Raw genomic sequence first — 11,762 nt, 5'->3', positions numbered from 1 at the left:
TAGTTTAATAATCAACATACAGTATCTACCCCAATTTACATGCAGTACTTCACAGCGTTCTCACTGTACTTGTAAGTGAGAGGTTGTTTTCAAATTTGAAATGGTTTCTTTTTGTTGATGACTTGCATTCATGTACTTAATGTGCGGTGTTGATATAATGTATTAAGCAATGTTTGCCACTCCACTTGTAATAGAAACTAACCACTGTGAATGTGTTACGATATATCCAGTGCTTTTTTTCTTGGGGGGGGGGGCGCAGGGGGCCGCATACCCCTAAACATTTTGTGAATCTAAGTTTGGCCTCATTGGCGGGCAGTATTTCAAGATGAGTAGGAAAAGGAGAGTAACCCTAAACATATATTTATTTATTTTTTTAAAAAGCACTGGATATATTTATCCATACTTCCATGCATAGATTAAAGTCAAATCGTATGCCTGTCTTGCTTTCATACCTATAAGGGTTCCCAAATGACTCTCTTCCACAGAGACCCCCAAATCCCAGAGCCACCACAGGGGTGGGGGAAATGCATCTTGTTTCTACCAGTATGTTTCCGAGCACAATTCAAAGTCTTGGTGTTGACCTTTAAAGCCCTAAACGGCCTTGGTCCAGTATACCTGAAGGAGCGTCTCCACCCCCACCGTTCAGCCTGGACACTGAGATCCAGTGCCGAGGGCCTTCTGGCAGTTCTCTCGCTGCAAGAAGCAAAGCTACAGGGAACCAGGCAGAGAGCCTTCTCGGTAGTGGCACCCACCCTGTGGAATGCCCTCCCATCAGATGTCAGAGAGATAAACAACTACCTGACATTTAGAAAATACCTAAAGGCAGCCCTGTTTAGGGAAGTTTTTTATCTGTGATATTTTAATGTATTTTAATGTGTGTTGGAAGCCGCCCAGAGTGGCAGGGGGTGCTCGGCCAGATGGGCGGGGTATAAATAATAAATTATTATTATTATTATTATTATTATTATTATTATTATTATTATTATTACCTCATGTGTGTGTAAATACAAGCAGGGCCGTCCTTACCTAGGGTGAAAGGGATGCAGAGCACCTGGGTGCCAAATTCTGAGGGGCGCCCAGCACCCGCCGCTGAAGCCAGCTAAGCTCTTAACTATCTACCTGTTATGAAATAACAAATAATTCTGATCAAGCTAAAAAACCCCAAAATACATATATACCTAGGTATTACCGAAATGTATACCTGCTGTTTTACTAAAGGACTTTCGACTTTGTGCACTCATTTACCAAAGACGTGCCACACCAGTGCGGCGCTTGTCATTTACAACGGTGCCGTGCATGCAAAATTGGGGGGACTAAACTAAATTTGGGGGAGCTGGGCAGATCTTCGCACCCCAGAGGCGCATATGCTAAAGACAGCGCTGAATACATGCCTATGTACACTACAGCATCATGACACATTTTGTCCATTTTCATACTGGAGCTGGTGAGATGCATTTAGAAATGTGCATCATCTTTACAATCTATTCAGTACTTCAGGGTACAACATATTAAATACAGTGGTACCTCGGTTTAAGTACACAATTGGTTCTGGAAATCTGTACTTAACCTGAAGCATACTTAACCTGAAGCAAACTTTCCCATTGAAAATAATGGAAAGTGGATTAATCCAGGGGTCCCCAGACTTACCGCGCAGCGGGCCGGAGGGCGGGGGAGTGCGCGCCCGTGCGCATGCGCACACGCACACGGGCGGGAAAAAATCGCCGAAAATCGCTTGTGCGCATGCGTATGGGCCTCCCCCGACCCGTAAGTGCATCGGAAATGACCTCTTCTGGGTCGGGAGAGGCCCATACGCATGCGCACAAAGGATTTTCGACGATTTTTTGCCGATTTTTAAGATCGCAGCCGCGCCGCGCGCCGTAAGAGCGGGCGGCGGCAGCGGGCGGCGGGGGTCGTCGCGGGCCGGATTGGGAGGCCGATTGGGCCGCATCCAGCCCGGGGGCCGTAGTTTGGGGACCCCTGGATTAATCCGTTCCAGACGGGTCCGCGGCGTATTCAACCTGAAGCGTACTTAACCCGAAGTATGAGTGTAATTGGTTCTGGAAGTCCGTACTTAACCTGAAGCGTATTTAACCTGAAGCGAACTTTCCCATTGAAAGTAATGGAAAGTGGATTAATCCGTTCCAGACGGGTCCGCGGAGTACTTAAACTGAAAGGACTCAAACCGAAGCGTACTTAAACCAAGGTATGACTGTACTCGGCACAGCTTTAAACTATTGATTATTTGTTTCATAAAATTTATACACCGCTTGGTTGTTTTTTAAAGCCCTCAAAGTGGTTTACAAAAAAGATAAAAGCATAAAATCAGGAAAAAATGTAGAGCGATAATGTAGAGCAATCATGTTTTTCTGTTACCTCTTTAAACAAAGGTCTGAACACTGCCTTTTCTGTAATTCAGAATGGACAAGGAAGGCTCACTCACTCACTCACTCACTCACTCTCACACACACACACTCATAAGCACCCCCAGTGTTGCCAAGATCATGGCCATTATCACAATACACAGGTCACAATTCCCTGATCAACATATACATAGCGTATTGCTGCCTGGAACACCTCTCCAATGTGCTACAAGGTCATTTTGACAGACACAGCTGCTTTTTGGACCAGTCGTTGTACTATGGTGCCACCCAATGGCCAGATCAAGAAATGAAATACTGTGAACAAGACACTATGCTTATTCTGTGTGCAATGTATGTGAATCATTCCTAAGCAAGAAGTTTCACCTATGAGCCTTTAAGCCTCTCTTTCTGTGCACATGTATGAATAGGAATAGGAATGGGTTGCACAGGAGCATGATTTTAAATCGTCTGTGCATGCTATCTAATGTAGATTTTGCAATTGCATAGCTTCACCTTTTGAACCTGAATGTACCTCCCACCCCAATGAACAGTTGCAACTGACCCAAGTGACCCAGGCAAGAGCCTGCATGGACTGGAGAGTGGGGTGGGTGAGTGGAAGGTGGTTTTTTCTGAACCCACAAGCATGGATTTGAAGAAGTCTTAAGGAAATGGGAATCTGACTTAAAAAAATAAAATGCATCCATGTTCTTTGGTTGCTTCTCCAAAGTGGATCAAACCTCTAGGCCAGAAATGACTCAAAATATTTTGGTGCCTTGGGCAGCAAATCCAAATTAGTGCCCCCACTAGAAACTGGTGGGAATATAATAATAAACTAATAATAAACAGTTTGCATTTTTATGCTCCCCAAATACGTCAGCCTGAGGTGAGCCACTTCACCTCTGTTTAATGCCAAGGCTAGGTGCTTAGCCAATAGGAAAAATACAAGGTTGTATCTAATGCTTGTCCTACTCAGAGTAGACCCATTGAAATTAACAGACATAATTAACTTAGGCTCACTATTTAAGTAAGCCTATTCTGAATAAAAACCTAGTTGGAGACAACCCATTATGTCCAATAAATATTTCCTCTTGTTGACAGTCTGTACCAGTCTGTTTATGGAATATATATACCTTATTTGATTTCAGGTTTGCTACAGGTCCCTTCTGAGAGCAGGAATAATAAGATATTCACCTGGTTAGCTAAGGATTAGAACGGAGCAGTGTATGTTTAATTAGGTTTTGGAGAGCTTATTTGACTCTTAAGACCACCACCAGGAGAGAAAAAATATCTCTCACACACAACTTTAAAAATGAGGAAGAGAATAAAGGCAGTGCGTTGCAGAAAGCTGTTCCTTCTAAATATGAAAATATAATAACTGATCTTACATCTGCGAAGAGGGGGCTGGGAATTATTTGCGGCTTTGGGACAGGTCATCTGTTTGCTTGAGACGATCTGCCCTTCCACATACTCAGCTAGTTGGTGGATAATCACCCCTCACAGATCATTGTCTCCATGTTTTACACGGAGACTATTGTTGTGAAAGGGTAACACCCAGAATCAAAGGAAAGATAACATGAGCATTAACGCAGGTGAAGTCGAAAGATTCCTGGACACCCACCCAGATTTTGCTAGGCAGTATTTTGAGGAGAAAATGGGGAGTGGGACCCTGTGTGCCACGACAAATAGCCACCAACGCTTGGAAGAGTTCACTGGGCTGGGCCAGGAGGCGGAGAGCGAAGCGTTTTTCGAGCTGATCCAAGACATGCAAGAAAGCATCAACATGGAGAAGGTCGTCTTCAAGACCCTACGGAGAATCAGTGCCCTGATCCACGCCGACCGGTGCAGCCTCTTCATGTTCAGGCAGCGAAATGGCACCCCGGAGCTTGCAACCCGGCTGTTCAACATTCATAAGGAGAGCGCACTAGAAGAATGCTTGGTAGCCCCTGACTGCGAAATTGTCTTCCCTTTAGACATTGGTGTGGTAGGGCACGTTGCTCAGACGAAGAAGACAGTGAACATCCCAGACGTTGGTGAGGTAAGGCTACCAGTTTGTTTGCCAGTTTGTTTCTGGGACCAATTCAAGGTGCTCACATTAGTACTATTTAAAGCCCTAAACGCCTTAGGCCCCAAATCTCTGGAAGACCACCTCCTTCCCTACAGAGTTCTTTTTAAAATGCTTTTAAAAGAATTTTTTATGTTTTTATCTTCTTTGGGGTGGTAGGTGGGAGGGATTTTTAGTTGGGTGTGGGAATCTGTTAAATTTTAGTGTATTTGTAATTTTTATTGTTTTTGGTTTTATTGTTTTATTGTGTTTGGGGTGGTAGGTGGGAGGGATTTTTAGTTGGGTGTGGGAATCTGTTAAATTTTAGTGTATTTGTAATTTTTATTGTTTTTGGTTCTATTGTTTTATTGTCTTTTTTGTGTTCTTCTTTTGTTGAGTTCTTTGCTGTTTTTTACAGAGGTTTTATTTTGTTTTTAAGGGGAGGGGTCAGGGCTGCCTGGGAGGGGGTCCCAGCAAGCAAAATGGCTGGGGCAGATTCCACAGGGGGGGGGTGCACTGGAACAACCGATCTCAGTGGTCACGGGTAGGAGGAGGAGTTACGCTAAGACCAGACCATGTCATTACCGAGGAGGCAGACTTAGTCGTTGTCTGAGGACTATCCCTGCCTCCAGGTCTGGTCCTGACCGGACGGATATTGGAATAGGCAAGGGATACCCACATGACCTGAAGGTGCTGCTGTGCAATGCCAGGTCGATGATGAATAAGACCACCGCCATTCACGACCTGATTGTGGATGGAGGATTTGACCTGGCATGTGTGACAGAGACCTGGTTGGAGGAAGCCGATGGGCCCGTTCTTGGCGCTGCTTGCCCACCAGGTTTCTCTTATGCACAGCAACCCAGGCCATCTGGGCGGGGAGGGGGGGTTGCAGTGATTTTTAGGAAGTCATTAGTTTGCACCAGGCGTCCTATTGGGAAGACCCAGTTCTCTGAGTGCATGTTCTGGAAGTTGGGCAATAGAGGCAGTACAGGATTCCTTTTGGTGTACCGACCTCCCCGCTGCACCAAGGATTCCCTGCCCGAGCTGCTTCAGGTCGTGTCGGATGTGCTCCTGGAGACACCTAGCTTGGTTGTCTTAGGGGATTTTAACATCCATGCCGACACGACCTTACAAGGAGCCGCTCGGGACTTCGTGGAAAGCATGGCCACCATGGGGCTGTCCCTGAATAAGTCTGGCCCAACTCATAGCCGCGGACATGCCTTGGACTTGGTGTTTACCTCTATGGATGTTGGTGATCTGACATTAAGTAAAAGCGAAACAAAAGAAGTGCCATGGTCAGATCACTTTCTGGTGCAACTGGACTTCTCCGCAACCCTTCCCCTCTGCAGGGAGGTGGGACCGATTCGGATGGTCCGCCCCCGCTACTTAATGGATCCAATTGGCTTCCAAAGAGTGGTAGGGGATGTTTTATCCCATGTCGATGGCCTTTCAGCTGATTCCCTGGTGGCCCGCTGGAATGCAGAGTTAACCAGCGCTATTGACTGTCTGGCTCCGAAGCGCCCTCTCAGATTGCATGGAGCCCGGACAGCCCCGTGGTATTCCCCGGTGCTGAGGGCAATGAAACAGTCGTTGAGACGGCTAGAGCGCCGGTGGCGGAAAACTCATTTTGAATCAGACCGGACACGGGCTAGAGCTCAACTTCGAGCCTACCAAGTGGCAATGGCGACGGCGAAGAGGACCTTCTTCACCGTCTCCATCGCATCTGCAGAAAACAGCAGCAGGAGACTCTTCCAGGTGGTTCGCAATTTAGCGGAACCACCTGCTCCATCCGGGCCCAGTACGGGCCACATGATCTCCTGCAATGATTTTGCAAAGTTTTTTGCAGATAAAGTCGCTCAGATTCGGGAAGAGGTAGACTCCACCGTGGGAGCAGGGCCGGGGCGGGGGAATGCTAGAGTCCTGTCTAGTCAAGTTTTGTGGGATCAATTTCAATCTGTTACCTCCGAGGATGTGGACAGGCTGCTTAGACGAATGAAACCAACCACCTGTCTCCTTGATCCTTGCCCATCCTGGCTTATAAAAGCTAGCCAGGAAGGGCTGGGCGATGGGCTTCGTGGGTTGGTAAATGCTTCTCTCCATGAGGGAGCCTTCCCAGACCCGCTGAAAGAGGCGGTTATTAAACCGCTTCTTAAAAAACCATCTTTAGATCCGGCCAATATGGCCAACTATCGCCCAGTCTCAAATCTTCCATTCTTGGGCAAGGTGATTGAGCGAGTGGTTGCGGAACAACTCCAGGCACGCCTGGAAGAAGCGGACCATTTGGATCCCTTCCAGTCAGGATTCAGGCCTCATCATGGGACTGAAACTGCCTTGGTCGCACTGGTCGATGATCTCCGGCGGGCTAGGGACAAAGGTAAGAGCTGTTTCCTTGTTCTGCTGGATCTCTCAGCGGCTTTTGACACCATCGACCATAACATCCTTCTGGACCGTCTAGAGGGCTTGGGAGCTGGGGGCACTGTCATGCAGTGGTTCCGCTCCTTCCTCCTGGGCCGTGTTCAGAAAGTGGTGGGGGGGGGAATGAGTGTTCAGACCCCTGGGCGCTCACTTGTGGGGTGCCTCAGGGTTCTGTCCTCTCCCCCATGCTTTTTAACATCTATATGCAGCCGCTGGGAGAGATCATCAGGGGGTTTGGGCTGGGTGTCCATCAGTATGCTGATGATACCCAGCTCTACCTCTCTTTTAAATCAGAACCAGTGAAGGCGGTGAAGGTCCTGTGTGAGTGCTTGGAGGCGGTTGGAGGATGGATGGCGGCTAACAGATTGAGATTGAATCCTGACAAGACAGAAGTACTGTTTGTGGGGGACAGGAGGCGGGCGGGTGTGGAGGACTCCCTGGTCCTGAATGGGGTAACTGTGCCCCTGAAAGACCAGGTGCGCAGCCTGGGAGTCATTTTAGACTCACAGCTGTCCATGGAGGCACAGGTCAACTCCGTGTCCAGGGCAGCTGTTTATCAGCTCCATCTGGTACGCAGGCTGAGTCCCTACCTGCCCAGTGACTGTCTCTCCAGAGTGGTGCATGCTCTAGTTATCTCTCGCTTGGACTACTGCAATGCGCTCTACGTGGGGCTACCTTTGAAGGTGACCCGGAAACTACAACTAATCCAGAATGCGGCAGCTAGACTGGTGACTGGGAGCGGCCGCCGAGATCACATAACACCGGTCCTAAAAGACCTACATTGGCTCCCAGTACGTTTCCGAGCACAATTCAAAGTGTTGGTGTTGACCTTTAAAGCCCTAAACGGCCTCGGTCCGGTATACCTGAAGGAGCGTCTCCACCCCCATCGTTCTGCCCGGACACTGAGGTCCAGCTCCGAGGGCCTTCTGGCGGTTCCCTCATTACGAGAAGCCAAGTTACAGGGAACCAGGCAGAGGGCCTTCTCGGTAGTGGCACCCACCCTGTGGAATGCCCTCCCACTAGAGGTCAAAGAGAACAATTACCAGACCTTTAGAAGGCATCTCAAGGCAGCCCTGTTTAGGGAAGCTTTTAATGTTTGATGGATTTCTGTATTTTAGAATTTCTGTTTTTTGGAAGCCGCCCAGAGTGGCTGGGGGAACCCGGCCAGATGGGCGGGGTATAAATAATACATTATTATTATTATTATTATTATTATTATTATTATTATTATTATTATAGACCTTCTTGGGTGTTAAGTTCAGCAGAAGGAGCCCTCTCGGTACTTCTACCACCCTCAGAAGCTCAGGGGTAGCAGTGCCCGGACGAGGGCATTCTCTGTAGCATCTCCTAGGCTATGGAATTCCTTCCCCACGGAGGTGTGACTAGCACCTTCATGATATAGTTTCTGATATATGCTGAAGGTGGACCATTGTACCCACTGACACCTGATATATGTGTTTTCAGGATCCACCCTCTTCTTGTTACTGTGATTTGTCTTAACTGTTTTAAGATTTAACTTTAAGTTGTGACCTGTCATGAGTCCTGCTAGGGAAAGGCAGGTAATAAACTGAATCATTATCATCATCATCATCATCATCATCATGTATCATTTGTTGCTCTGTTGGTGGTAGGCCAATGGATAAGACTGCACTATTATTTATATTTGAAAAGAGTTATTAATCTGAAATCCCAACAGGCCACCAGTGCTATCTAGGATTACTTTAATTGCTGTTAAGCAATTAAAAAAACCAAAACAAAAACTTGGTCATTTGCTCATCGCAGATCTATAGGTAGAATACCCAAATACTGTAGTCCAGGGACTCCAAACTAAGGCCCGGGGGCCGGATGCGGCCCAATCGCCTTCTCAATCCTGCCCGCAGACGGTCCAGGAATCAGCATGTTTTTACATGAGTAGATTGTGTCCTTTTATTAAAAATGCATCTCCGGGTTATTTGTGGGGCCTGCCTGGTGTTTTTTCATAAGTAGAATGTGTTCTTTTATTTAAAATGCATCTCTGGGTTATTTGTGGGTCATAGGAATTCGTTCATATTTCCCCCCCCAAAAAAATATACTCTGGCTCCCCACAAGGTCTGAAGGACAGTGGACCGGCTCCCTGCTGAAAAAGTTTGCTGACCCCTGCTGTAGTCTATCCCACAAATAACCAAAAGCCTATATAACTATGGTATCTTTGTGTCCCCCTTTTCTCCAATCAGTGGAATGTTCTGGGCTGACATTACTGTATAAATTTCCTTTGGAGAAGGGAGCAGTCTAGGATTGCAGGGTCCGCAAGACATTATTTACAAGTGTAGAGTTAGAAGAGGAGTTACAGGGGCACAGACACAAGTAGAGAGCAAGGCAGTACTAGCATGCTGCATGAGCATAGCAACGTACCCTCCAACATCCCTCAGATGAAAATAGGGACATTTTCATCCGAGGACAGTTGGAGGTATGTCTGCCCTCTGTGTTTTTAAGCTGTTCTTATCTTTATCTGTAAGCTACCTTGAGTCCCTGTCAGGGGGGAAAGGTGAGGTACAAATAAATATATAGCAATAATAACAATAATAAAGTTACAGGTAGGTAGCCATGTTGGTCTGAGTCGAAGCAAAATAAAAAAAAATTCCTTCAGTAGCACCTTAAAGACCAACTAAGTTTTTATTTTGGTATGAGCTTTCGTGTGCATGCACACGTCTTCAGATACACTGAAACAGAAGAGCCAGACCCTTATGTATATTCAGAGGGTGGTGGGGGTGGGTGGGAACGGGTGATGGGCTGATAGGAGTGGTAAACCTGTTGATGGCTGTTAACGACTGCTGATGACTGCAATAGTTCCTGCGGGGAAAAAGCAAGGGCTGAGGCGCTAAAGAAAGCTTGATCATGCATAATGAGATAAGAATCCTATGTCTTTGTTCATCCCAGGTGGCTCCATGGTTTTAAGCTTGGTAATGAGTTCCAATTCAGAAACTTCTCTTTCCAGTCTGTTTCTGAAATTTTTCTGTAATAAAACAGCTGCTTTGAGATCTTGTACAGAATGTCCTGGGAGATCGAAGTGTTCTCCTACTGGTTTCTCTGTCTTGTGGTTCCTGATGTCAGATTTATGTCCATTTATCCTTTGGTGTAGGGTTTGGCCTGTTTGTCAGCTGAAGAAGTGTGCATGCACACGAAAGCTCATACCAAAATAAAAACTTAGTTGGTCTTTAAGGTGCTACTGAAGGAACAATAATAAAGACATAGAATAAAATAATGTCTAATACACCCCCCACCCACCACGCACAGCCCTTTGCCTCCCTCCGCTCTGGCACCTGGTGCTGACTGCCCTTGACTCCTCAAATCCCACCACTGCCCCTCTCCCTTTGAAGCTATTGCACCTCCAGCCCCCCTTTCACCCCACAAAGAGCCCTCATGCCTCCGTCCCAGTGCCCCTGCCAGCGGCTCTCCCAGCCAGCGGCCCCTGATCACTGGCTGGGAGAAATCGGGGCGCCCCGGCATCAAGGCAGAAGCCATAACGGTTTTAGTCACTCCAGGGCCATCCCAGCAAAATCGGGACCGTTGGAGGGTATGTTACAACCACCACAGAATTGCAAACACTGTCTCTTTCCAGAAACGTCTAAGCCAGGCCGCTGTCCAGCTTCAGGGACATGGGTGGCACTGTGGTCTAAACTACTGAGCCTCTTGGGCTTGCTGATCAGAAGATTGGCGGTGTGAATCCCCGCAATGGAGTGAGCTTCCGTTGCTCTGTTCCAGCTCCTGCCAACCTAGCAGTTCAAAAGCATGCCAGTGCAAGTAGATAAATAGGTTCCACTGTGGCAGGAAGGTAAACGGCATTTCCATGTGCTCTGGTTTCCGTCACGGTGTCCCCTTGTGCCAGAAGCAGTTTAGTCATGCTGGCCACATGACCCAGAAAAGATGCCTGTGGACAAACGCCTGAAGCAAGATGAGCGCCAGTGGCGTTGCAATGGGGGGGGTGCGCTCCCGGTGGCATGTCTCCGAGGGTGACAAGGTGGCGCCCCGTCACGGTGGCATGAGGAGCCATCACGCTGCTGCAGCCACATGTAGAGGATCCTCCATTCGTGGCTGCAGCTGTGAGCAGAGGATCCTGCCCCTCCCTCCCCAGCTCACCATAAGCAGCTCCTGCTTTGCCGCTTTACAGTGAGCCAGGGAGGGAGGGAGGGGAGCCATGGCTCCCATCCACCCCTCCCTGGCTTGCCATAAGCGGCTCCTGCTTTACTGCTTTACAGCGAGCCAGGGGGGGGGGCGGACAGGAGCCACGGCTCCCCCCTCCCTCCCAGGTTTGCTGTAAAACGACAAAGTGGGAGCCGCTTACGGCGAGCCGCCCCCCCAGCCTCCCTCCCACCCTGGCTCGCCGTAAGCGGCTCCCGCGTTGCTGCTTTACAGCGAGTCGGGGAGGGAGTGGAATGGACGGGACCCATGGCTCTCAAGAAGGCGCAGCTTTGCCAGCATCCCGGCAAAGTGGCGTGGGGTTTGTGTGACAAATAAAATTCCGCACTGGGTACCACCTGGGCTTGCTATGCCTCTTATGAGCACCGCAACCCCATAGTCGCCTTTGACTGGACTTAACCGTCCAGGGGTCCTTTAACTTTTTTTAAAAAAATAACCTTTTTACTGTTCAACCCTTTCACATGCAGTCTGCATTCTGACAAAATTTGTTTGAGCCCCCATCTCACCCAGCAGGTGGGTGTGACCTGAATCATCGATCCCGTCAATGATCAATCAGCTGTCCACCTTGAGGAAAGAAGCTTCAAAATAGGACAGTATGGTTGTGCCAGGTCAAAGATCTGTTACGATTTCAGTATAATTTACTTATTGTATATGTTCTATGATGAATGGAATGTAGAAAGGCTAGCCTATCTCAGCTAGATGGATTAGTTCAAAGTTATAGCCTGCTTAATTTAGTAATTAATTTAGTAATTACCCCCCACATCTGCTCT

General features: G+C 47.9%; 1 protein-coding gene across 1 annotated transcript in view; it reads left to right on the top strand.

Annotated features, from left to right (window-relative positions):
* The first annotated feature begins 3,933 nt into the window (after window positions 1-3,933).
* Window positions 3,934-11,762, top strand: part of PDE6B (phosphodiesterase 6B) — a 38,881-nt gene continuing 31,052 nt past the window's right edge. Inside the window, exon 1 of the mRNA XM_035097189.1 lies at window positions 3,934-4,395. Coding sequence (XP_034953080.1) covers window positions 3,934-4,395 — 462 coding nt within the window. The remainder of the gene's footprint in view (window positions 4,396-11,762) is intronic.

The sequence above is a fragment of the Zootoca vivipara genome, chromosome 15, assembly GCF_965207765.1.
Source record: "Zootoca vivipara chromosome 15, rZooViv2.hap1.1, whole genome shotgun sequence".
NCBI classification, from domain to species: Eukaryota; Metazoa; Chordata; class Lepidosauria; order Squamata; family Lacertidae; genus Zootoca; species Zootoca vivipara.
Note: the sequence above shows the minus strand (reverse complement) of the source record. Positions and strands in the feature narration are given on the sequence as shown.